The sequence below is a fragment of the Rhineura floridana genome, chromosome 8 (assembly GCF_030035675.1).
Source record: "Rhineura floridana isolate rRhiFlo1 chromosome 8, rRhiFlo1.hap2, whole genome shotgun sequence".
In the NCBI taxonomy this organism is placed as follows: Eukaryota; Metazoa; Chordata; class Lepidosauria; order Squamata; family Rhineuridae; genus Rhineura; species Rhineura floridana.
This window is the reverse complement of record NC_084487.1, coordinates 119,482,982-119,507,541: the sequence shown is the minus strand read 5'-3', so window position 1 is coordinate 119,507,541 and position 24,560 is coordinate 119,482,982. Positions and strand designations below refer to the sequence as shown.

The following is a 24,560-nucleotide window of genomic DNA, read 5'->3' as shown; positions in this document are numbered from 1 at the left end:
CATCCTATAGCATCAGCATGTGCCTGCCCTTTAAAATGTAACCAAGTTAAAACATATTTTCATGTCTTGCTGTGTTTGTCATCCTCCAGTGTTTTGAAATTGGGGGGGGGGCAGATACACAATAAAGATCCACTCACCTGTACATACTGTAACTATTTTGCATCAATAGGTCTCTTTCTCTGCACCTTTCCAGGTGTTTAAAATAAAGCTTATTTTTCCCCATCCTGTTGTGTTTGAGCTAGTTCTGATCCAGTACCTATAGCTTGATATCCCACCCATGTAATAGATTAGGCAGTTAGCCTGCATTTCTTTGGTCCCACCCCTTTTTTGGCTCCCTTGCATATATAACCATATTTATTCATTTATTTGTAACATTCATAAACCACATTACTAGCTACAAGGGTTCTGAAAGCAGCTCGCCACTTAAAAATACAATAAAAACCAGATGATAATATAAAACCACCTGAAATCAGAAGCAGAAAAAAGAACAAAAACTGAAACACTAGTTATTTTTAACTAAACTGCTGAAAGTCTGGAATGGCCTTGCCACTTGGGCTTCTGTACCCTGGGAGTTCCAAAAGAAGTCCCTGGATCTTGTAATCAACCACAGAACCTCTAGCAGTGAAAAGTAAAGCTGGATGTCCCTGAAGGCTGCAATTCTAAACAGATTTACTAAGGGACTAAGCCCCATAGAACTCCACAGGATTTACTTCTGAGTAGATATGATTAGGATTGTGCTGTTGGTAAGGCTTGACCAGGAATCCTCTGCAAAGATATCCATATCAAAGCAGCTTTGGCAACCCCCTGCCTACCTTTTAATTGGCTGCTCCAAATTACTTTACCGACTTGTAAAGTTCCTTATCATTTGAGGGTGCAGTCCTGTGCACACTTCCCTGTTTGAATATATTGAATACATTGGGACTTGCTTCTGAGTAAACATGAATAGGATTGCACAATAAATATCTTTACAAGTTGTGTAAATAATAAACGACTTTGAGATGCATGCTTATATAAATATTTCTTCATACTATGTCTCAATATGTATCTGATTTCACACTATGGTTGTACATAATTATTTCCTCTACATTTTAAGTGTGCCCTTCTTGCTTGGGGTGGTCATGGTCCCCCTCTATTGATTTCACCTTGAGGGGCAGATTAGGCTGAGAGATGGTGAGTAGCCCATGGTCACCAAGTAAACTTTGTAGCTGATTTCCATTAAAAAAAATAATTAAAATGATTTATATGCAGGCAAAGTTTATGAAGTAATGTATAATATGCTATTTTTACATGTAATTAAAAACCTTCATGTACACTTTTATTACTGAAATTGTTACTGTGTATGCCTACCAAGATCCTGCTGTGATCTTCAGTTCTAGATTTCCTAGTATATTATTGTACGGCTGCAATATACACTCATTCAACATCTGATGTGCAGACAAACAGGAAAAGGAAACTGTTTTCAGGATTTGCAATAGGGTCTAGCTATTGTCTGGAGGTAAGCAAGTCTCTTGTCAATCACAACCCTGACTTCACTTATTGGCTAAAAACTTGAAAAGGCAGGGATTAGAGCAGCTAATTTCTAACAGAAGTCTTGAGGAGGCATGACTTTTTGCTGTATATTTCTTAAACCAGACCACCTAGAAACTTAATTTTTTAAATGAAATTTAAGAGCCCAGAGATTGGGGTGACTTACCCGGACACCTGGAGGGGACCCCTAAAAACTAGAGTCTCTGGCAAAACACAGAGACCTGGAAACCCTATCTGGAATAGGCTAGGAACATTCCCCCACGATCACATTTGACAGGACCCTACTTTCATTAGGTTGTATCCAACACTTCCTCTCCTTGTGCCTCCATAAACTGCTCTGGAGTGCCCTCCAACCATCTGGAGCAAATTTTGAGAGTGTGCAGGAAGCTGCAGAGGAGAGTAGGGTAAAGTTCCTTTGTGCAAGGTATGCTAGTGGAGCAACAATGTTCAATATGATCCTTTGTCTTCTTACTTTCCTTGTAGCTTGAGATTTGTCTCAGTTTCTAGAGCTGTCTGTTGCTTATTTTTAAATTATTATTTATAAGATTTATTAGTCACTTGATATGTAAAGGTCTCCAAGCAATTTACAACAATATTAAAACAAATATATCATACTATAAAAACAAAATCATAAAACAGCACTCCCATGCAGCCACAGGCTGCATTGGCAGCATACTAATAACAGACAGCATCATCTCAGTCTATCAAATGCCCAGGAAAAAGGTACCTGGCACAGGAAAGATGTCAATGACGGTGCCCAGCAGACCCCACTGGGGAGTATATTCCACAGGTGGGGAGCCACAACTGAAAAGGTTCTCTCCCTTGTCACCATCCTCCAAGCCTCCCTCAGAAGAGAGCTGGAGAAGGCCTCAGAAGAAGATCAAAGTGTTTATGTAGGAGAGGTGTTCCAGGCGATATAGTGGTCCTTAGCCATAAAGAGCTTTAAAGTTCAAAATCAGAACCTTGAATTAGACTTGGAAGTGACAGGCCAAGCAAGTGTTTTTGGACTGAGCTATTTTCTTTGGTCCTGCTTTCTATTTGTGGTGCAATCCCTACAGTGCTCTTGTAGATAGGAAAAAAATTATTACCACAATCACACACACAAACATTTGTTTTAGCCACACCAACCATGTGTGTGTATGTGTGACAAAAAGAGAAAGAGTGCACTACAGTTAAGATAGGAAAATATAATATTTTGGATTAGACTCTGATTTCTGATATGAGCAGTTAGAAGAAACAAAATTACTATTTTCAGGGGGTTCTTTTACTCCCTACCTTTTTTTATTGTTCAGCATTTACAGTGTGACACATACATTAATCATTTTATATGTGAGATTTCGCTAAGAGCAAAATCTGTTTTGCTGTTACCTAATTTTAATACAGTTTATTTTTTGCTCTTATTCGTTGTTATTGCAATCCGCATATGTACATACTGTTGGCCAAATTGCTAATAAATTGACCTTTGGTTTCTTATGGTGCAGTGTACTGTAAGTGGGGCAAATGGGTTTATCTGGAAACTGCAAGAATGAGTCACCCTGGACTTGAAATCCCATAATAAACAAATCAACAAGTTAGTGGTCTGTAGACATGGTTCAACTCACAGCCTTCAAAGCAAGTAGCTGGTGGTTTGATTACCACCATCAGCAATCTTCTATTTTAAAAAAATAAAGTTTTTTTAAGAGTAGAAGGAAATTGAAAATGGGAAGGGGAGACAGAATAAAAAGATGTAGAGATAGCTCAGTATATAGGGAAAAATTAAAAGTAGGATTCCTGTTAAAAGCGTTAAAAATATTAAAAGTGTTAAAATATCTGAAAATGTTGACAGATACCTGGACTGGCCTCTCTGGGTCCTTCCAGACCTGTGATTCTGTGAATGATGCAAGGCAAGGACAGGAACATTGATCATCACCTCTAAACATGTCTTCCATTGTCCACAACAGCCAACTTGTAAATTGGAAGTAGCAATCAGTGGTGCAGGTCAGTTGAGGGAGGAATTAGCTTCTGAAGGGTATGATAGAATTCCCAAAATTTGATTAATGGTATATTTGTGTCTTCCATCTCAAACCATATTGACTTATTGTAACAGTAGCTTCAGCAGTAAAGTCTTTCATTTAGGTTGGTGTAGATGTAGCAAAGTGAACAGGTCTTCACTGCATTGACAGTTCAGACTGTTTAAAATGGAAGTTAGTGGAGTTTCTGCTGCAGTAAGCTACTACGGTATTAAGGCTAGGTGCAAACAGACCCTGATTTAAATGTGAGCGGGACAAAATATGACAACAATCAGTCACAGGCATTCATTTGGACTGTTCTAGAAGAAGTGGTGTCATGTTCGTTTATTGCCTTGAATTTACATGTTGTCTACCATCTAAAAGGGCAAGTAACAACAACAGTGTGGTGCTGTTGTTTTTTTAAGAATTCCGCATCCAAAATTAGAGTGACTCTTGGGGGAAAAAGCACGAGCTCTCTGAAGAAATACCAAATTCCTCATCTTCTCTGCCCAAAGGACTATGTTCCTACAAATGTTATCTTAAATAGCCAGACATACTCCAACATTCACAGTTCTGCATTAGATGAGCTATGGTCTTTAGCTTCTCAGAGTATGGATATCAGCTAGAAAAAACAAACACCTTCCAGACCACACCGTAGGAATAGTCTGCACTATCTGGGTGGGTGGTAGAGAGCCTAATCTGGTGGAAACACAGGCCAAATAACTTTAAAGGAACAGCCTTAGGCATATGTTTTAAAGTTAAGCGCAGGCTTAACCACTGGTCCACATCCAGGCTCGTAGTAAGCAGTTGGGACTGTGGAATATAGGCATGGAGACATCATGTTCCTTTAATTAAAGGAATATTTGTTGTTGTTTATCGATTTTAAAACCTGTGTGTTTCTTGTAATGTGCTGTGTAGCCACTTCTGAAACATTTGCATCCTGAAAACTCCAGGATCCAGATTTGTAAATACTGGAATGCACACCTGTGATGAGCCCTTAATGTTTAGAAGAGACATGATAAACCATGTGATTTTGCTGCATGCCTGGGTCTGCAAATGGGGTGTGGTGGGGATCAGCTCTTAGTAGGCCACCATGCATGGCTGGTGGTATTTGGCTTGCGGAGTTGTAAGTTGCACAAGCCTGGTTTAAGAGCACTTGCCTCATGGAACTTGCCCATAATGTGGTTTTCCATACTCCCAGTCAGTGTTTTGTTTTGTTTTTTAGCTGCCACTGAAAAGGGCAGAGAGACTTGCACCTTGATTGCTGATCTTTATATGCTAAGTGCTACTAACAATCTCATTCAACACACAGTTAGTTCAGCTAAGCCCACTGACAACTGTGGCGACTGCCTCAGGGAGCACATGTCTCTCAACATGGATAGATCAGGCTGCAAAACTAATTCCTCACATGTACATACAGCAAAAAAAGCATGTATAAACCCAGAAGGTACAGTGTGCCTTATAGCAAATATTCAGCTCTGATCCCTGCCTCAGTTCTTCAGGTTTGAGGGGCCTATTCTGGGAGAGGCAGGTGGCATACTATAATACATTATGTTTGGTCTATGTACTACTCTTAAAGAAAACAAACCTTTAAAGTTTATTCTATGCATGTTCAGGGGTACTGTGCACCTTGAAGGCCATTTCATACTCTTCTTCAGGCAGTACAATTTCTTGAGTTGGCCATGTCCATTGAACTGTGAGCTTAGGTATGCCTATTTCTGCACCAGATCGGAATGTTATGTGCATGATGGCGACCTCTCACCACTCAGCCTTCCTAATCCCACCCAGGCTTTTACTTTCTGCATCTCCCACTAGATCTCTCTCTCCCTCCCTCTCTCTCCCTCCCTCTCTCTCCCTCTCCTTCTCCCTCTCCCTCTCTCTCTCTCTCTCTCTCTCTCTCTCTCTGGGACCACATCCATGAATGCCCATCCAGTTCATTTTCCAAGTTTCCTTGGGAAACAACAAATTGGATATGTGCATAATTGCTCCATTCAGTGACCTCCCATTTAATGTGTGGTTTGGCCCTTAGGTAACACAACATGTTTTTCTTCTGGAAGTGGACCCTCCAAAAGAAGGCAGGGCCTTAGTAAGGTGTTGAAATATCAACTTATAAATGTTGAAAATAGCCTCTTTCAAACACATGAGGTAAGCATTAAGCAAGGAAGAAAGGAAGATGGAATTGTCCATCTGGTTCTTTTGTTTAAAATGATACATATACTTCGAAAAGCTGTGTGTGATATAAAACAGCTCAGCAGCCATTATATGGCATGGCAACCAGAATATTCAAGAGGGAAAGGTCTCAGGTTAATCTTTAAAAAAAAAATAGGAATAAGACTTTTCAGGACAGAGATTCTCAAATTACAGCATTTATGTGTCCCGCTAGTGCTAGAAATTACAGTGATACATTTGAAATGCAGACATTTTACAAATGTATCTCTTTAGTGATACATTAATGCTTTCAAGCCTGCAGAATATTATTAGCTGGCACCATGTGTGTCTGTAAAATTTCTGTAGCCGAAAACTCTTGAACTGGAGTACCAGCACCATGGGGTTGTATTGACTGGTGTACACATTTGGAGTCAGTCCACACAGCCACCTTGCAGTGGGGTGTGTGTGTGAGCTGAAGGGATACAGCATCCATGCATGTGATTAATTGAAGCAAACGTTATTGTGCTGTTGCAAAGCTTCTGAAAGTAAACCGAGCGGTATTGAAGGAAAATGTGGGAGCTTCACTTCTGAAGGTCATTGTTTGTGGCTTTGGTAGAAGTGGCTATCTTTCAGCCCAGCCTACTGCAGAAGGCTGCTGTGATGCTGTTTTGGGCTCCTTGGAAGAAAGACGGGATAGAAATGAAATGTGTTAACATCACTTGTATTTTCCCACCTCAGAATACTTGGAGGAGTTGGCCTTTAATGAGTACCTATACGCTGAACTGAGGGGAGTTTGTGGGGAGGTTATATGATGTCAGCTGTTTATTTGAGCATTCATTCTCATTTGTTTGCTAGGAGGTTATATGAGGTCATGCAATTGTTATCCCACACCTTCCTATGCATTTTCCTGTCACTTTCCTTACTGCAAGAACTTTCTGTCTTTTGTTTGTAGAAGCAAGTTTGTTGTGAAAGAGTGCAAAATCCACTTCACTTGCATTACCTGGATTTGCTGGTATGCAATTTTATCCCACAAAACAGCAATTATCTCAAAGCGCCCACCATCTCCTGTACTTCTTTTCCTGGGATATGGTTTTCACATTGGACTTAACCCTCAGCTGAGCTAATAAATGCTTAACATCCAGGGCTTGAATGCAGTGCTAGCTAAAGTCAAATTTCAAATTATTTTGAGTTTCAGGATGCTGTATTTTAGTGGCAGCTTATTCTTCAGAATGTACTGCCAATTAAAGTTTGTTTGCCTCAGTGAAGTTTGCATTTGGGGAAGTTTAAGAACTGATATTGTAGAGATCAAATGGACATGATCATTAAGAAATTTCAGCTTCGCTTCAGTAAACCAGAAGTTTGCTTGTTGACAGAGTTCATTCTTCAAAGAGGGCAGTTTCTTTGTTATGGAGGTATCTGATTACATATAGTTTTGCTTCTTTCTGCCAGATATTTTGTAATTAAACAGATATGGTAGTAATAAACTGCATTGTGAATAGAATTGGTTAGATTATATATTTTAACTGGATCAATTTATGAGATTAAAATATTTAAGAGAGCAAAAGAAAAAGATTATTAGATGTATGAAAGCTTGAACTCTGCTATTTTTTCTTTTCTTTTTTCTTATTTCTTTTTCTGTAAGCATTTATTTGAGAGAAAACATTAGCTCTTAGATCAGGCATACACAAACTAAAAAACTATGCCTTCTTAACATTGCTTGGCTCAAATTATGGCTCCAATTTGAACTTAAATCATATTAGAATCAAACCTGAGTTGTTTGGAATACCAATGAACTTGTTTCCTCAAACAGCTCATCCTATAGCAACATTTTTCCTGGGCTACACACACCACTTCTGAGTACTGGTAGATAACTGCATGGTTAAATGCTTCCCATATGGCAGGGGTGACAGTCCTTTCCATACTCACTGAACCTATCAGTTCCTTTGTGAATACTTCTCCAAAACCCGGGAAGCAGAAAACGATACATTAGGGACAAAGGTTCTAGTGTACCTTCTTCCTGGCATGTTTTCAGTGTGCATGGGTTTTCCTTTTGTGTGGGGGAATGTACATCTTAGCTTCTCCTAATTACAGTTGATGAGTTGGAAGGAAATTCCACTGAAATCAATTGGTTTTCTATGTAGGGGTGGGGGAGGAATCCACCCTACATGAATTTCAAAGTAGATTCACCTGATCCAATCTGGGTGGATTATGACCCAATGGTCGCTTTCCGGTTCAATTCTGGATTCCTTTATGAGGCAGTGTGGGGGTTGTACACTGCCTCTGTTCCTTTAAGAAAAATCATTTTAAACTTCTCCATATAGGGGATCCAGCTGCTCACAGCCTGAGTGGCTAGTGCGTGAGGCTCCTTACTCCCACAAGTATTGAATCCACATGCATCATGCCCCTGGGAGTGATGGGACTTGACATTCTGTTGCTCTCAGGGGGACTTGCTGTATTGGCATTCAAGGCATATGGGAACAAGGAGTCCCATACTCTAGCTGCTCCAGGCTTTTGGTGGCTGAATGCCCTGTTTATAGATGTTTAAAACAGGAACAGAGACAGCATGCAACCCTTGGACCACCTCACAAGTACTTTTTTAAAAATGTGTGCTTCCACATGGATTTTTAAGGATTGCCCATTAAAAATCTACCTGGAAATGGGATGGGATGGATTTAATCCTATCCCTGTGGAAAACTGGGATGAACCTGACTTTAATGGGTCCTTCCATCTCTACTCTCATGCAAATGTATGATAGGATTGAGATGTCTGTGACTCAGAACTAGAGATATGTAGTGATGAGGAAGCACAGCAATTCATTGTCCAACCAAGATCTTAAATATACCTCTTAAATATAGGCATATGTCTAAGTTCTTTTCTGACAAGACACGAGTGAGGAAAGAGCTGGTGCACTCAGGTCCTGAATGAATGAATGAATGAATGAATGAATAAGCTTTATTACAGTCATAGACCAGCATAAAAATATAGATCATTAAAAGGAGAACATAGATTTTCAATAAAAACAGCACAGAGGAATTAAAATCTCATTAAAACAGGTTCTGGGACTCCAAATTAACAATCAAATTATCAAAGTAACAAAGTTCTTCTGCAAAGGATAGCGGCGGCACAAAAACTAGCTACCTTGGCTGATATTTGTGGGGTTTGGTCAGATAAAAGAAAATCAACATAAAAAGCCTCGTTTCTGCCAGGAATGTTATGTAGGATTGGAGTAATTAGCTTGTATCAAAGATCACGGTAAAATAAACAGTATAGTAGCACATGCCCCACCGATTCCGCTGCCCCATCACCACATGGACAGACCCTCTCGTCATAAGGGATTTCTTTGAATCTGCCCTCCAAAAGTGCCGAAGGTAGGATGTTAAACCTGGCCAGTGTGAACGCTATTCTAAATTTAGGAATAGTCAAAGTTGTTAAATAATGGGCGGGTACAAATAGCCTTGCATTAAATCTAGATTTTGTTGCCGACGACAGATGGCCTTGGAATTCGATGTCAAGAATTAATTGAAGAATATACTCTTTTGCTTTTGCATAACCCAGATTGAGGACCATGGGAATAGAAAACCCTAAACTTAGTAGTTTAGTATTTATCGACTTTTTCCATTTGGACTGGAAAGCGTCAGTTAGAGTATAAGGGGCCAAGCCCACCGGAGCAAACATAATCTTTAACCATGATTTAATTCTACACGTCCACATACGGGATTCTATTGTAGGGAGCCCAACTTCTAGGCGTAGAATATGGTTGGGAACACAACATGGGACAGCAAGTATAGATCAAAGAAGCACCTGTGTAATAACTTTTGCCACAAACACCTGTATAGCTGCTGGAAGATATTGGCCCCCTTTAGTATAATAAAAGGAGAGGAGTGCCTTCGCACTTCTCTGGGCATTGGCAATGGCAGTCTTTACTTGGAGTCGCCATGCTCCCGATGAATGAAATATCATCCCTAAGTATCTAAAAGAGGCTACTTGGTCAATTGGGTGCTCATTTATCCGCCAACGATGTTTTGTCCTCTTGTTAGAGAAGACTAAGACTTTTGATTTATCATAATTAATTGTCAGGAATTCAGTTCTGCAATAATTAGCAAGGGCACTCAACAAGCGCCTTAACCCAATACTCAACAGCGATAGGAGAACTATATCGTCTTCATACAGAAGGATGGACAGAGGCCTCTTAGATAGTCTGGGCGGATGTTAAACAAATTGGTATCAAGCTTTTAACTAAGGATTTAATATAAAAGTTAAACTGTAAGGGGGCTAAGATACACCCCTGCTTGACTCCCTTAAAAATGGGAATAGGTCTAGATAAATGCCAAGTGTTGTTACATCTTATACGTAGATAGGTGTTAGCATATAAACATCGTATTAGTAATAGGAGGCGCTTATCGATATTTGTAGCCTCAAGTTTCTGCCAAAGTCTGTCCCTAGAAATCGAGTCGAAGGCTGATTTAAAGTCAATAAAGGCCGAGTAGAGTGCTCCGCTGGGGTTAGATGTATATTTATCCACCAGGTGCTGCAGGACAAGAGCATGATGTATGGTGGATTGTTTGGCTCTAAAACCGGCCACTCAGGTCCTCTTCATGGGCTTCCCGTAAGGCATCTGGATGCTGGACTAGATGGGCCACTGGTCTGATCTGATCCAGCAGGGCTGTCCTTATGTTGAAAAGTAAATTAGCAAAAGTGGAAAGTGGGGAATAGGATATTCCATTTTATACCCATTTCCAGTTAATTATGGGAATTAACTTTGCAATCCTAAACTTGCTGATGAGGGAATAAGTCCCACTGAACAATTTACTTCTGAGTAAACTTGCCCAAGCTTGCATTCTTAAGGAGTCATTGGCAGTACAGTCTGCTATATCAGAGCTTGGAAAAGTTACTTTTTTTGAACTACAACTCCCATGAGCCCCAGCCATCATGGCCACTGTATTGGGCTGATGGGAGTTGTAGTTCAAAAAAGTAACTTTTCCAAGCTCTGCTATTCGTATCTACTCAGAAGCAAGTATGATTGAGTGTAAAGCCAAACCCTGACAAGACCGAGGTACTGCTCGTGGGAGACAGGAAAAGATTAGGAGCTTTAGACCTGGTGCTCAATGGGGTAAAACTGCCCCTGAAGGACCAGGTCCGCAGCCTCAGGGTCATCCTTGATTCCCAGCTGTCCATGGAGGCTCAGGTTTTGGCAGTGAGCCGGGCAGCTTGGTTTCAATTACATCTAATACAGAGGCTGCGGCCCTATCTGCCTGTCCATCTTCTCCCACGGGTAGTACATGCCCTGGTCTCCTCTCGCTTAGACTACTGTAATGCGCTGTACGTTGGGTTACCCTTGAAAACGGTCCGGAAACTGCAGCTGGTACAGAATGCGGCGGCACATTTGATTACGAACAGCCGTCACCGCGATCACATCACTCCAGTGTTACAAGATCTACACTGGTTACCAGTTGTTTACCGGGCCCAATTCAAGGTGTTGGTACTAACCTTTAAAGCCCTATACGGTCTCGGCCCAGCTTATCTGAAGGAACGCCTCCAACATCAACAAATATGCCGCCTGACTAGATCAGCCACTCAAGACCTTCTCTCGGTCCCACCAGTCAAAACAGCTAGACTGGTGCGGACCAGAGAGATGGCATTTTCAATCGTGGCCCCCACACTCTGGAACTCTCTCCCTTATGATCTTCGCCATGCCCCCTCCCTGCCAAGTTTTCGCCAAGCCTTGAAGACCTGGCTATTCAGGCAGGCCTACAAGATCCCTGGGGTAGCCTAATTTTATTGGTTTTAGCTATGGGTGGGTTCGGTTTCGTTTTATATTGTAGTTCTTGGGTTTTTATGTAGTTTGTATGTTGTGTTTTACTTGATCTTGTACGCCGCCTAGAGTGGCCGCTTGTGCGGCCAGATAGGCGGCCTAGAAATAAAATTTATTATTATTATTATTATTATTATTTATTTATTTATTTATTTATTTATTTAATTACATTTCTAGACCGCCCTATAGCAGAAAGCTCTCAGGGCGGTGTACAACAAATAAAATCACAATTAAAATATGAGCAAGTGTGAAAAATATAATACAATTTTAAAAACATTAAACATGATAAAAATCCAAAATAGAATTGCCATTGAGTTTATAAATTAAAATCCATATTAGGTTTAAAATTAAATTTAAAATGTTTAAAAAGCCTGGGTGAAAAGGTAGGTTTTTACCTGGCGCCGAAAAGATAACAAAGAAGGCGCCAGGCGTATCTCGTCTGGGAGGGCATTCCATAGTTCGGGGGCCACCACCGAGAAGGCCCTAGATCTAGTTGTTGATCTTTATTATAATAAAGGGACTTACTCCTAAAGTATGTGTCCATGGAATTGCTACCTGAATCTCCTGTGGATGCTAGCTGGAAGATCTTCCTTCTGTGCAAAGGACTGGAGCAGTATTAATGCTTTAGCATTTCTATAGCATAAACATTCAAATCATTTTACATATATTGTCTTGACAACAGCCCTGTAAGATAGAGCAGTGTTGTTACCCGTACATTTAAAAACAGGGCACTGAGGCTGAAAGGGTGGTAGCATCCCTAAGACTGCCTGGTGAGTTTATGCCTGAGAAAATATTTGAACTGGGTTCTTCCTGGATCACATGTCACATTTCATGATTGTGTTGTCCTTCTGATATTATGACCTCTAAGGGACAGCTCTGATGCAATCCTCAGTATCGCTTTTAGAATAATTTCCATTGGATGTGTACTCCATGAGCCCATCTATACCTCCTTTTAATCTGCGATATAACCCCCTTGTGAGTCCATTAATTCACCACTGTCCATATGATGTTCCCGTCATTTTGGACTTTCTCTAGAGAAATCCGCACTTCCCGTACCCTGCTATAAACCTATTATTATTTCTGTCCTGATTATTAACCACTCTAACTTCTGTAGTGAGGATGTCTTGCCCTGTTTTGCATTATGGGCAGATTACAGGGGTCGGTCCCACCCTCTGTCCATGTTTGGGATGGGCTTGGGGGCATGACAAAATGTAAAAATGAATTAGACACCCCCCCAAAAAGCCCACACATATGGATGCTTGAAAATCAGGTGTTAACAGATGAATCTGATCACAAACAGGACATGGTATGGATCTTGAGGCCACCAACCAAATGTGGAAAATGTGGATTTTGAAGTTAGGTATGGATGGGCCCCATCTTAATTGATAGGTTTCCCGTGGGCAGCTGTATCCTAGCAGGGTTAAAGGCTGATTGGTAATCTGAGAGGTGACTGGAGAACATTTTTAGGGAAAATATTCTTTAGTTCATCTGTCTGAAATTATCTGCTGGCTAAATTGTGGATAGCCTAAGAGGGTAATGAAACAAATAATTATTTTTCTTCATCCTTTTAGCAAATTGTACATCTGTACCAGGGACAATGTTATGTATTTCTTTTAAACCTTTCTATTCCAGCAGGCATTTTAAGGAAGCTTTCTATTTTTATGATTAACTTTAATTGCTTTTATCCAATATATGTTTTCTGTAATTATTATGTACACCACTTAGAAATTTCCCCACTCAGAATCAGCAGACAATTTTGCCTATTATTCCCCACTGCAATTTTCTTTTTAAATCTGAGACATGGAAGAAAATTTAGAAATGGAACATCTTTCTTTTGCAGGCTAGTGAAATGTGCTATGGATACGTATAGAACTGTCACAATAAATAGCATTTGTGTTTTGTGCATTTGAGAAATTTAGTGAAATGATGATTTCAGCTAACAGGGTTCTCAAGGAACATCTTGTCTGAGAAGGTACTGGCCAGATCTGTTTGCAACTGTTGATGAATCTTTTTGAAACTGTGAGTGAATAGGCACAACTGTACACACAGAGCTCTCATTTTTCTGTGCTCCATCCAAAAGCTGTCACAAGCAGTATATTCTAGTCATCATTTAACTGTGACCTGTGGCCAGGGATTTGCAAAGAATAGTCTGTGTGTTTCCCAGGACGCAAGGGGATATTTTCTTAGATGCTTCTTGCTCATATCTGGGGTTGCACAAAGATGAATGGGTCAGACACTAAGCTGCCAAGATGGTTTGTGGAGCAGTAACAGTTGCCTTCTTCTGTATATGAACCCTGGCTGAAAAATCCACTGTGTAAACATTTGGGTCAGCAGTCCGTAAATGATTTAAAGCTTTACATTGATGTCAGAGGTAACTAGAAAATCATTTCTTAATGCAAACAATCCAAGATCTGGGAATTGCAAAGTAACTTCCTTTAAGAGCAATTTCCTTTCTGCTAGGGTAAATGAATGCCAAAGAGTGAGAGATAAAATAGATAACTTGTATCCAACATATAAAATCAAATATAAAGAAAAAAACTGTATTGCTGAAAACATGCACATGTTTCTATGTGAATGTCCCATAGAAGCTCACAGTCAAGAATTTGCAATATTAAAGAAAGGATTTCCAAAAGGACTTTTGGAGTCATTCAGTATTAAAAGGTCAAGCTCGCACTTATTTTGCTGAAGGAGATAAAACGTTAGTGCAAGAAATCAATAGATGTCCCTTTTGAAGCACACTGTGTATTTGTTTTGTTTTGTCACTAATACATGGGTGCGGAAGCTAATGTATCTAGGAGCTAAAACCTAAAATCATCTCCATTTGACAAGTAATTTCTGAGATCATCTCAGTGCTGGATTGACAGAGCCTGTGAATAGTGTTACATAGATTCCTCACACTCAAGGCCATATACAGTGTGGTAGGTCCCTTGAGGAGCTCTGGGAAAGTATCAAGAGGGATGAGTCCATTACTCAAATGCTAAGTCTATAGCTTGTTCTTGGATGTTCATGATTGGGGCAGAACAAGAAGACTATTGCTACCTAGAAAGGCCGAGGCTATACTTGATATGATTGTCATGTGCTTCTTATTTGTGTGCTTGATTTTTGTTTACTGAATAGCAGCTGTGGGAACCCAGTACAGAATTAGATCTTGGCATGATGTAAGAAGGCCTTAACCCTTTGCCTCTACCACAGTCCCAAACCAGATCCACATTGGGAAGGGATGTCCCACTAGAACAAATTGCAGCTTACCTCTCATGGCAAATAACAGCTGCCGGATTGGGATTGGACTAGGAGTATGGCAGGGGCATAGGGTTAAAAACTCCCCTGCCTCATGCTGTGGTCCTAATCTGGATGTCCCTACACTAGGGAAGGGTGAATCTGTCAATTTTGGTTTCTCTGTTTTTCATTTTTCCAGTCTTAAGTTCAGCTCTCCATTTCCACATCAATTTTCAAAGTCCTCATGAGAATTCATCAGCATTTTAGTGTGAATTTCTACTAGTGTACACGTTTGTATGCAATTTTGCTCAATATACACATTTTTGCAAAGCAATTTCCCCTAATACAGTGGTTCCCAGCCTGGGGGCTGGGACCCCCAGGGGGGCCGTGAAGTAATCCAGTGGGGGCTGTGAACAGTAAAGAAATGAATTATTTATTATTATTTTTAAAATGAGAGGGGAGGCCTTTTGCTGAAGTGCCAGAGCGTCTTCCAGGCTCACTAAGGGCAGGCATCTGCCTATAAAATACATGGCAGATGCCAAAGGAGGCTGAGGGTGGAGCTACCAAGAAGAAGAGGGGATTACTATCACTGATTCCCATCTCCTTGCATTGCTGCTACTGGCAACGCCCTTGCTTAGAATGAGAGGAGAGGGCTTTTTGCGAAGCAAAAAGAAGCAAGCCTGCAAAGAAAGGCTGCTTTGCTCCTTCCTTCCTGGCAGCCAGCCTGCCTCCCTGGGGGGAGGGGGCCACAAAACATTTTCAGCTTATAACGGGGGTTCCGTGCTCATAAAGGTTGGGAACCACTGCCCTAATATAACACATTTTGCATGTTAATGTTGCTAATATGTGTATTTTTTTGCGCACTTTACCGTATATGCATTTTTGTACACATTACTTTTCTGGAGAGCTGCCTTGCAAAATTCAGAGAACTCCAAATGTCAAAGGATGTCTGTGCTTTGGTTCATGTATTGTTTCGGAAAATGTGAATTAGGTAGGTTTACCCTTAAATGAGAACTGAATTTAATTTCTACCTCATCCCTACCCCTAATCGCTATTTAATAATAATAACAAAGTATGCAAGGACCAAGCAAGTGATTATCACATCTAATATTCAATCCTTAACATCACCAATTATTTTTTTTCCCTCATGTAACCTCTGTCTGGGCCTCTGGGAAGATGCTGCCAGTCAAAGTAATCTATGGATATATTATTTTTAAAAAATGCTACGCAAGTTCATTCCTCAGTTCAAAAGCTATAATCAGTTGGGATAATTTTACATTATAGTTTTCAAAATTAAAACTACATGCTATGTCTCTTACAAGAGCTTTTCTTTTTTTACAATCAAAAAAGGTGTTTTACTGTATAGGGTGACTTTTCATGTATTCATCTCACAATACTGCCATTTTAATAGAGGGCTTACAAGTACTGTAAACTACTTTGTAGGACCCCCTCCCCCTGAGGCAAACTAGTATAATGTCTAATAAACCCTATGAATTCAGAGCATGATTCCTTGGCTCATCCCTTGAGGTATTCTGAGGGCACCAGTACCAACAGAGGCATTAAGGTAGACTTGCAAGTTCTGAAAGTGTTAAGTGCAGAAATCTCTCTGTGATAAGAAAGCAGTGGATCATTTCTGCTCTTGCTGTGCAGTGAAGTACCTTTGACACACATAACAGTTGTGTTTTGTTATCAGAAGAACATAGAAAGAAGCCCTGGCATTCCTTCATGAGCTCATAAAGCCAGGATGTTAAGAAATGTGCTGTACTGCTGCAGATCATTTCTTGTTAGGGTACCTGTCTCTTTCTCTGCTGTGGAACAGAATAAAATAATGGTTATAAGCCATCTGCCTTGAAACAAAAATTACTTTGCTATGTAGAAAACTGTTGCCGTGATATTACAAAACTAGGTAAATCAAAACTCCAGAGTAACAGGGAGAGGATGAAACGTCATGCCATCTTATCCAAAGTAATGTCTCAGCGACAGAACAGACCATCACCAGTGCGACATGATACTGTATATTGTTGCTGAGCTGTACCCTCTCAGACAGCAGGGCTACTGGAGGTAAAATCATCATAGAATCATAGAGTTGGAAGGGGCCTTGTAGGCCATCGAGTCCAACCCCCTGCTCACAGCAGGAAATCCTCAGCTAGAGCATGTCCCGCAGATAGCTGTCCAGCCTCTGCTCGAAGACATCCAGCGAAGGGGATCCCACCACCTCCCTAGGCAGTCGGTTCCATTGCCGAACTGCCTTTACTGTCAAGAAGTTCCTTCTAATGTCCAGTCTGAATCTACGCTCCTGCAACTTAAAACCATTAGTCCTAGTCCTACCCTCTGGGGCAGCAGTGAACAAATCTGTACCCTCCTCTATGTGACAGCCCTTCAGGTACTTAAAGAGTGTAATCATGTCGCCCCTCAGCCTTCTCTTCATCAGACTGAACATGCCAAGTTCCTTCAACCTTTCCTCAAAATCCTTTGTCTGAAGTGTCCTTTATGCATAAAAGTCCGTGTACATTAAAGGTTAGCATGTTTTTGTGATGGAGCATTTAAACATTTAGTCCCTCACCTGTGGTATGAGTGGGTGCAGTCCAGCATGAGAAACATCAGATTACACTGCTAATCATGTACCTTGCTTCTAATGTGCTCTAATGGCAACATCCTACCAGGCATGCAGATGAGCAGACAGTGGTATCTGTTCCTCTTTCTCCTCATTCCCATCCCTTGCTTATGTGCATTCTCCCTCTGGGCTACAGGGATAGAGAAAATGAGTGGATGGCAACTGCAAGGATGAGCAGCAACATGGCCAGGAGCTTGGCCTAAGCAGGTGCCTGATAATAGCCGTACTGACTGAGGCTGATGGGAGTTGTAGTCCCAAACAGAGCTCCAGGTTGGGAAAGGCTGGTCTCCTCTGTGGTTCTGGCAGCAGTCCAAGACTAGGTCATCTGACTTGCCCTTAGCTTAGTATATCGACAAAGACAATGGAGGAGCTACATAGTATTGCCCTCTTTCATGAACTTCTTTCGTACACTGGAGCAATCCCCATTCTTAGGGCTCAGTTAAAGCAGAGTCAGCGTGTGCCATTCAGTAACAGCTGCTAGGGTGATTTTTTTGTTTTCTCTTTCCAACCTTTTCTTTCTGCCAGTGCCAGGGAAAGCTAAAGAGTGAATGGGAAATCCTTTGCCATGACAGTGTTTGGAGCAGTGAAGGCTTTAACGTGTTAACAGCAGCTTGCAGTGTTTGCCAAACCTGTGAATTAAGCATCTACTCCAACTTTTTTTCTTTGTCCTGTTTTTCTAGATGACAGAGGGCCGCCGGTGTCAAGTGCACCTTCTTGATGACAGGAAGCTGGAACTCCTTGTACAGGTAATGAATTGCATCTGCAGATTTGAATTCTTGCCATGGATCTCAGTTTTTGCTCTGTACAACAGAAGAGGTTTTTAATTTAATTAATGGAATCTCCATTACTCTGCTTCCTTGCGGGTTTTGATCCTTTCTCATTTGACAAACTAAGCAGGATCAAGATGGATCAATGTGTGAACAGGAGACCTAGAACAGAAACCCCAAGATTCTGCAGGAAGTGGGTGCCTTTTGTGCTCTCTCTCTCTCTCTCTCTCTCTCTCTCTCTCTCTCACACACACACACACACACACACACACACACCACAGTCTATTTTTCATTATCGTAGTATATCCCTTTCAGATGACAAACTGAAACCACAAATAACCCCACAGAATCCTTTTGCAAGGCAAGAAGGAGGCTTCACTTATAATGTCCTGACCTGTTTCAACTCCATCTGTGCCTGGGTAGTTTCTGTTGTATGCTGTTTACCAGCATACTAAAGCTTCTATGTCCTAAACCTTCAATGTTAAGTAACTGCCATGACCTACATATATGTAGACTGCTTGTCACATTAAATTTATAGCATAGACATTGAGGCACAAGAGGTTTATAGCAATGATAGAGTTTCAAGAGTTTCAAACTGATAATGTTGTTTATTATTTTTACAGACATTTGTCCCTGCTTTTCTGTTTTTTAAAAAAATGTTCCAGGTGGCTTATAACATTAACATTTAAAACAATCAGCCAACAAAAAGCATATTACAAAATTAAGCAATTAGAAGAGATGAGGACAGCAGGTTAAAAAAAAACTCCCGGAGTACAAAAACAATAAAAGATTTAACAGACCAAATGCCTATGGGAATAAAAAGCCCTTTGTTGCACTTTTTTATAACCTTGTGTACATAGAAAATCAGCTTCTCCGGAAGGAGGCAATGCTACACCCTGCAATCTGACATAGCACAGATCAGGTGATCCCTGTGATCAAGAACCCTGATTATGCACACACCTACACCCTACATCCCACACACTTTCAGGGGCTGGAGGAAACCTAATCAGATAACAATACTAACATATCTTGCCCTTGGACTAACTTGGGCTGCAAATAGACAATGGTTTTTAAGAGATTTGAAAGTAATATGGTGGAGGCTCTTTGCTCTTGTATACACATTTTCTTTACCTGACTGTCTGGTCAAACAAGTCTTGTAAGGTACTGAAACCTTACAGAACCCCCAAAATTCTATTTTACCAAAGATGACAGTGGGATGGGATGAGTGTTCATCCCATGTTCAATAATCCCTCTGTACTATGAGACCTAGTTCAGACCATGGTTTATTAGACTGAGAACTATTGTTGCCTGCACCCATGTGTTTCCTCTTTCCCTTCCCTCCTGGATTTTATATCCTGGTTTATAATCCAAGATTAAACCACAGTTTCATGTTTTGGATCTAACAGGAAAGTATGGTTTCTTTGTGATAGTATCCACTCTCTGGAATTCCCTGCCTTGGATAATTCATGAGGTGGAGACAGTATATGCCTACTAAAAGCTTATATGTTTATCCAAACTTTCCTGTATTCTTCATTTTTATTTTTATTTTTGTTTGCATACTGCTCAGTTTTATTTGTGATATACAGTTGCATTTTGTTTTTATCTCATTTTTTGGGAAATATTATTGAATTTATATAAGTTTTCAACTGTAGTGTGCAAGAGGGAGCACAAAGGCACAATGCTTATTCTCAGTATAATAATCTGTCATTTATTAAATCATTATGTCTGACCCAGGTATTATTCTCAGCCTTATCTACCACATGCTAATCTAACATGTGGAAGGGTAGCAGGATTGCACTGATTAACCTGCCTCCACAACATCTGCATGTTTGGCCACAGCCTAGGTGAGAATAGGTCATATGTGCACATGGTGTGTACTCAGTACTGGAAACCCTGGAATAATCAGGATTCCCAGCTGCAGCTGCAGGCTGCATAAAGCCCATTCTCAGCTTTAGCCAAAGACACAGAAGTTTTGGCAGGGCCAACGGATGTGATCCTGTTTCTCCCTCCACGCATTTGGTCAGTGTGTAGAAGTTACTGTGAAGAAACTATTAGGTGAGAGCCAATATAATGTCAGCGCAAGAAGTTTCAGAGTTGACCTTGTTGTTCAAGTGGTTGCGCACGGACTAGGGCAAGAGGTAGTACACAAAGCTTAGCTGTCACAGAGTATAATCATTGTGGCTGTACACCTTTTTTTTAAAAAGTGCAAGACACCCATTGAATTGGGCTGCTGTGGTATGCTAAGGGTGGGGCTCCAACTAACAGGATGGCTGTTGTGTCAGTGGGGTGCCACAATTGGATATCAACCCTCCAGCCTTGCTAGCCTTATGTCATAGGCTTAGCACTGTACGCACCGTTTGATTGGATTCTTTTCTTTCTAAAATACATCTTAAAACATCTATGTTTTATTTCTTTGGCAAACAGTTTTACAAAGGGAACATAAAGGGAGCCAGCTTAGGAAGAAATAATAATAATAATACTTTTTATTTGCAGAGCACAGAGTGTGAATGTTACTCATACATCTTAGTAGCCATTTTAGCAACCCTGTAGCACTGACCATTGTTACACCTATATGACACATGCACGGGAACACAGGAGCATTGCTCCATCTAGCTCCATATATTCTACACTGACTTGCAGTGGTTCTCTCCCAGCCCTGCCTGGAGATGCTGGAGATTGAACCTGGGACCTTCTGCGTGAAAAGGAGATGCTCTACCACTGATCTATAGCTGAGTGATAGATAATTATTTTCGTAAGAATAACCAGCAAGTTGAATAGGAGGTTTTGTTGCAGAGATTTCCAAGCTCATTCTGTTATTCCCTAGGCTGCCCTAGCTGCCATGAAGTCTCCAAAGGGTTAATCAGAAGGGTTAGAAAATGACTTTTAAAAGAAAACACTGCTTGGTACAGCTAGAAACAGGAAATGAAACACACAGTACTTTAATTACTCCGGCATTTTGGGGGTGAGTAGGGTTGAATGTTAGCTTCATTCTAGCAAAAAAGGAAGAAGATGAATGGGAGCCTTTTGAAAATGATTTGAATAGCAGGAAACGCATTTCAGGACCGCTTTGTGTTGTGCAGATGGCTCAACAAGGTTATTTCAAAACCAAAAGAGGCAGCAGAAAATAATCTGAAAGTGTTTTCTTTTTCTGAACCAAATTGAGAGACCAGAAGCAAGGGCACACTTTTGATATTCACGATCTTTATGCCAGTGCAGTGCTTTAGGGGCTGTTTAAATGAAGAGCTGGTTTGGATTATGGTTTGGGTAGAAGGGGGGTAGGGTTGTGCCTGCTCTCCCCATATACTATTTATTTGTTTAGAGTATTTCTACCTTGTTCTTCAGCCAAAAAGGCTCCCAGAGCAACTTACTTACAACAAAACGGGACAGTTAGCTTCAGGCCTGGCGACCAGATAGCCTCTCTTCCCTTTTGCAAATGTACCTTCATTCGCTATAATCCCATTCCGCGTGATCAGCTGCATGCATTTTTCTGACTGTATTGGATTATTAAAGAACCTTATCTGAACTGGCCCTAGGTAGAGTGCTCAGGAAGTCATCTTTAAAAACCAAGAATTTTCTTGGCACCAGAATTGAGACCTTGAAAATGAAACTGTGAATATTAATGCTTTAGAAATTTATATGGAAGAATGCATCCAAACACTGAAAGGTGTTTATAGATCTGGGAGCAAAACAAAGAAATGTGATAAATATATCCTTTCAAAGTGAATGTAGTCTATATAATGAATGAATGCGATCACCTAGCAAAAGCAAACATTGTGCCACCAAGTCATAGGCTGGGATTTGTTCATGCTAATTGCACTAATTTGTAAAATAAGGCTGTGGAATGGGAAGAGAAAAATTAAACTGATGTATTTGTTACTTGTTTCTTTTATATTTTTGCATAAGTAGATCATTGTTAATCATGCTTCTCAATTCTTTGCACAGCTATATAGTATATCCTACAGAGGGCCAAACTACATGTTACATTAAACGAGTCTGGGTTTCTTTCCTTTAAAAAAAAATAGCAGCCACAGGGACCCTGATCAGGATTGTGATTGCAGTGTGCACAGAAGAGATGGTCTTAATAAAAACTGGGCACTCCTCTCTCCAGCTGCTGTTTGCTACGGGAGGAAAATTTATATGTAAGGGTTGTTAGTTGGAACTGTTTTCACTGTTCAGATTGGCTCAGTTCTTGAGAAAATAGATGTTTCTTACTTTAAACACCCTAGTTTCACAACTGTTTTTCCATACCCCGCCTCCCGTAGATCTCATTGAGGTGGTACAAATTCATGTCTGGGATGTACCACTTCAGAATGCAGATGGGGGAAATGGCAGGGCTATTTTTTTTTTATTTTGGAGCTTGACCCAAGGGAGGAGTAGGTACGTTTGAACGGAATGCAATGATGCCACTTCCTGAGTCACAAGGAGCATTTGAACTGAATACAGGGAAAGCACCTTCTGAGTAGCTCTGCTGTTCTACAAATACTGCATCTGTCTTTAGCCTTATTATGGGTATTTGTCCTTTTTGTTTAATGACTGTTTTGTGCACTGACTTAATGCTAGGTTATATTTTTCTTTCCTGAGAAGCAGCAAACTATTGCTTTTTCGGATCTCCATCCTTGCTGCTCCCATTCTTTATGTTTCTGTTTGATATGCATTTAGTTTACAGCAGTTTATTTTTTATAAAAATGTTTGACTGCAATAAGTTAATCTTTTCCAGACAGTGAACATCTTTTCTTAACTTTGGGGGTGGGTGGGAATTGATTTATTCAGGTCATTTCCCTGCTTTAGACTCTCTCTGTCTCTTTGTTTCTGTCTCTGTCTCTCTCTCTGCATTAGTTTATTTTATTGTTTCTGTGCTGCCTTTAACATTAGGCCTTTGCACATGAAAGGTTTGTTCAGCAACCAACTTTCTCTTTGTCTGAATGGTTATGCAGTTTTATAAAGACCTTTTGTATGTACACGTACACAAGTTGAATCACAAGCATTTTATCCTGGTATCTTTGTTTCTGCCAAAGAAATCGGTTCTTATTTGACATCAACTTGGAGAATTGCCAGTTTAACATACAAGTTTTTAAATCCACCTGTTTGAATGAAGAATTTTAAAAGCTTCACATATAAAATTTGCAGTAAATACCCAACTGGTAGAGGTGAAAACATTGGCAATTTCTCAGTGGGTGGTACAGCAAACATACAGCCACAAGGGTGGCTGTATACTATTGCTAGTGTGGATTTTTCAATGTTAAATTGAAAATACCCCTCAATGTTAATTTTTTAGCATGTGTTTTATATTGTTTTAAATTGTGTTTTAAATTGTGTTTTAAAAGATGTATTTTAAATTGTATTTGTTTTTAGTTACTGTAAACCGCCCAGAGAGCTTCGGCTATGGGGCGGTATACAAGCATAATTAATAAATAAATAAATTGAAAATACCCCTCATGCCATTCTGCTGCTTCCCATAAACTCATTTCAAAACAAAATCTTACAAAATTTATAGTCCTAAACTCAGAAATGCTTGCTTAACAACCCTCTACATCTTCATGATGATACACAAAACACTCAGAGAATCCAGACTTTAAAGACTGAAACACAAGGAACAAAATCCAGACTGCTGTTGGACTTTTTTCTGTCAGTGGTCTCATAATTTGTTGAAATTAATTAAAAATCAGCTATGTTCACAGAATATTTGTAATCCTATTACTGACCTAACCCCATACTCTGACCTTCATCTCCTGCAGTTTAAAAGTTAAAAAAATGCCTGTCTGATTTTTAATTAATTTAAGAAAATTAACTGATAGCACAGGCATGCTGAGTAAGAACCAACTGTCAGGGTTCTAAAAACTAGACTACCAGTTGTTTGGCTTGGCTAATCAGGGAGCCACACCCACACCAGACATTTATTCCACTTGAAAAAATCCTGGCTTCCCGCAAATAATCCTGGGAAGTGAAGGGTACTGAGAGTTGTTAGGAGGGATTCCTATTCCCCTGACAGAGCTGCAGGGGCCAGAGTAGTTTAACAGTCAGCCCCTCTTCCCAGAGAATTCTGGGGATCGTAGCTCTGTGAGGGGAATAGGGCATCTCCTAGCAACTCTCAGCACCCTTCACAAATCACACTTCCCAGGATTCTTTGGGAAAAGTCATGGCTGTTTAAATTAGAACAAGTGTCTGGTGTGGATGGGGCCACGGACAGCTTTAGTTTAAATTTGGGTGGGAGGCTGCATGTGCCTGCTATAGAATAAAAAGGTGGGGAAACCCCAAAAATAATGATACTGTTAACAGTGTTTTCCTTTTGGAAAGAGAAGGGGCTTAGCCTCTGATATCTCCTCCCCTCCCTCCACCCCTCCCAAATTCTTCCAAGCTACACGGGAAGTGGATTAGACTGTGAAAGAGCAAATGAAATTGTGTTTGCATTTTTACAAATTTGTAGGGCAGTACAATATCTCAGTGAAGAGGTCAGGTATCCTGCTTTCCTGGTGAATTCATTAGAGCTG

At 40.4% G+C, this 24,560-nt stretch overlaps 1 protein-coding gene across 2 annotated transcripts in view; it reads left to right on the top strand.

The window, feature by feature from the left end:
* Nucleotides 1–24,560, top strand: part of FRMD4A (FERM domain containing 4A) — a 344,320-nt gene that overhangs the window by 114,729 nt on the left and 205,031 nt on the right. For both annotated transcript variants that reach the window (XM_061582284.1, XM_061582286.1), the window contains exon 2: nucleotides 17,986–18,051. In XM_061582284.1, the coding sequence (XP_061438268.1) occupies nucleotides 17,986–18,051 (66 nt within the window). The remainder of the gene's footprint in view (nucleotides 1–17,985; nucleotides 18,052–24,560) is intronic.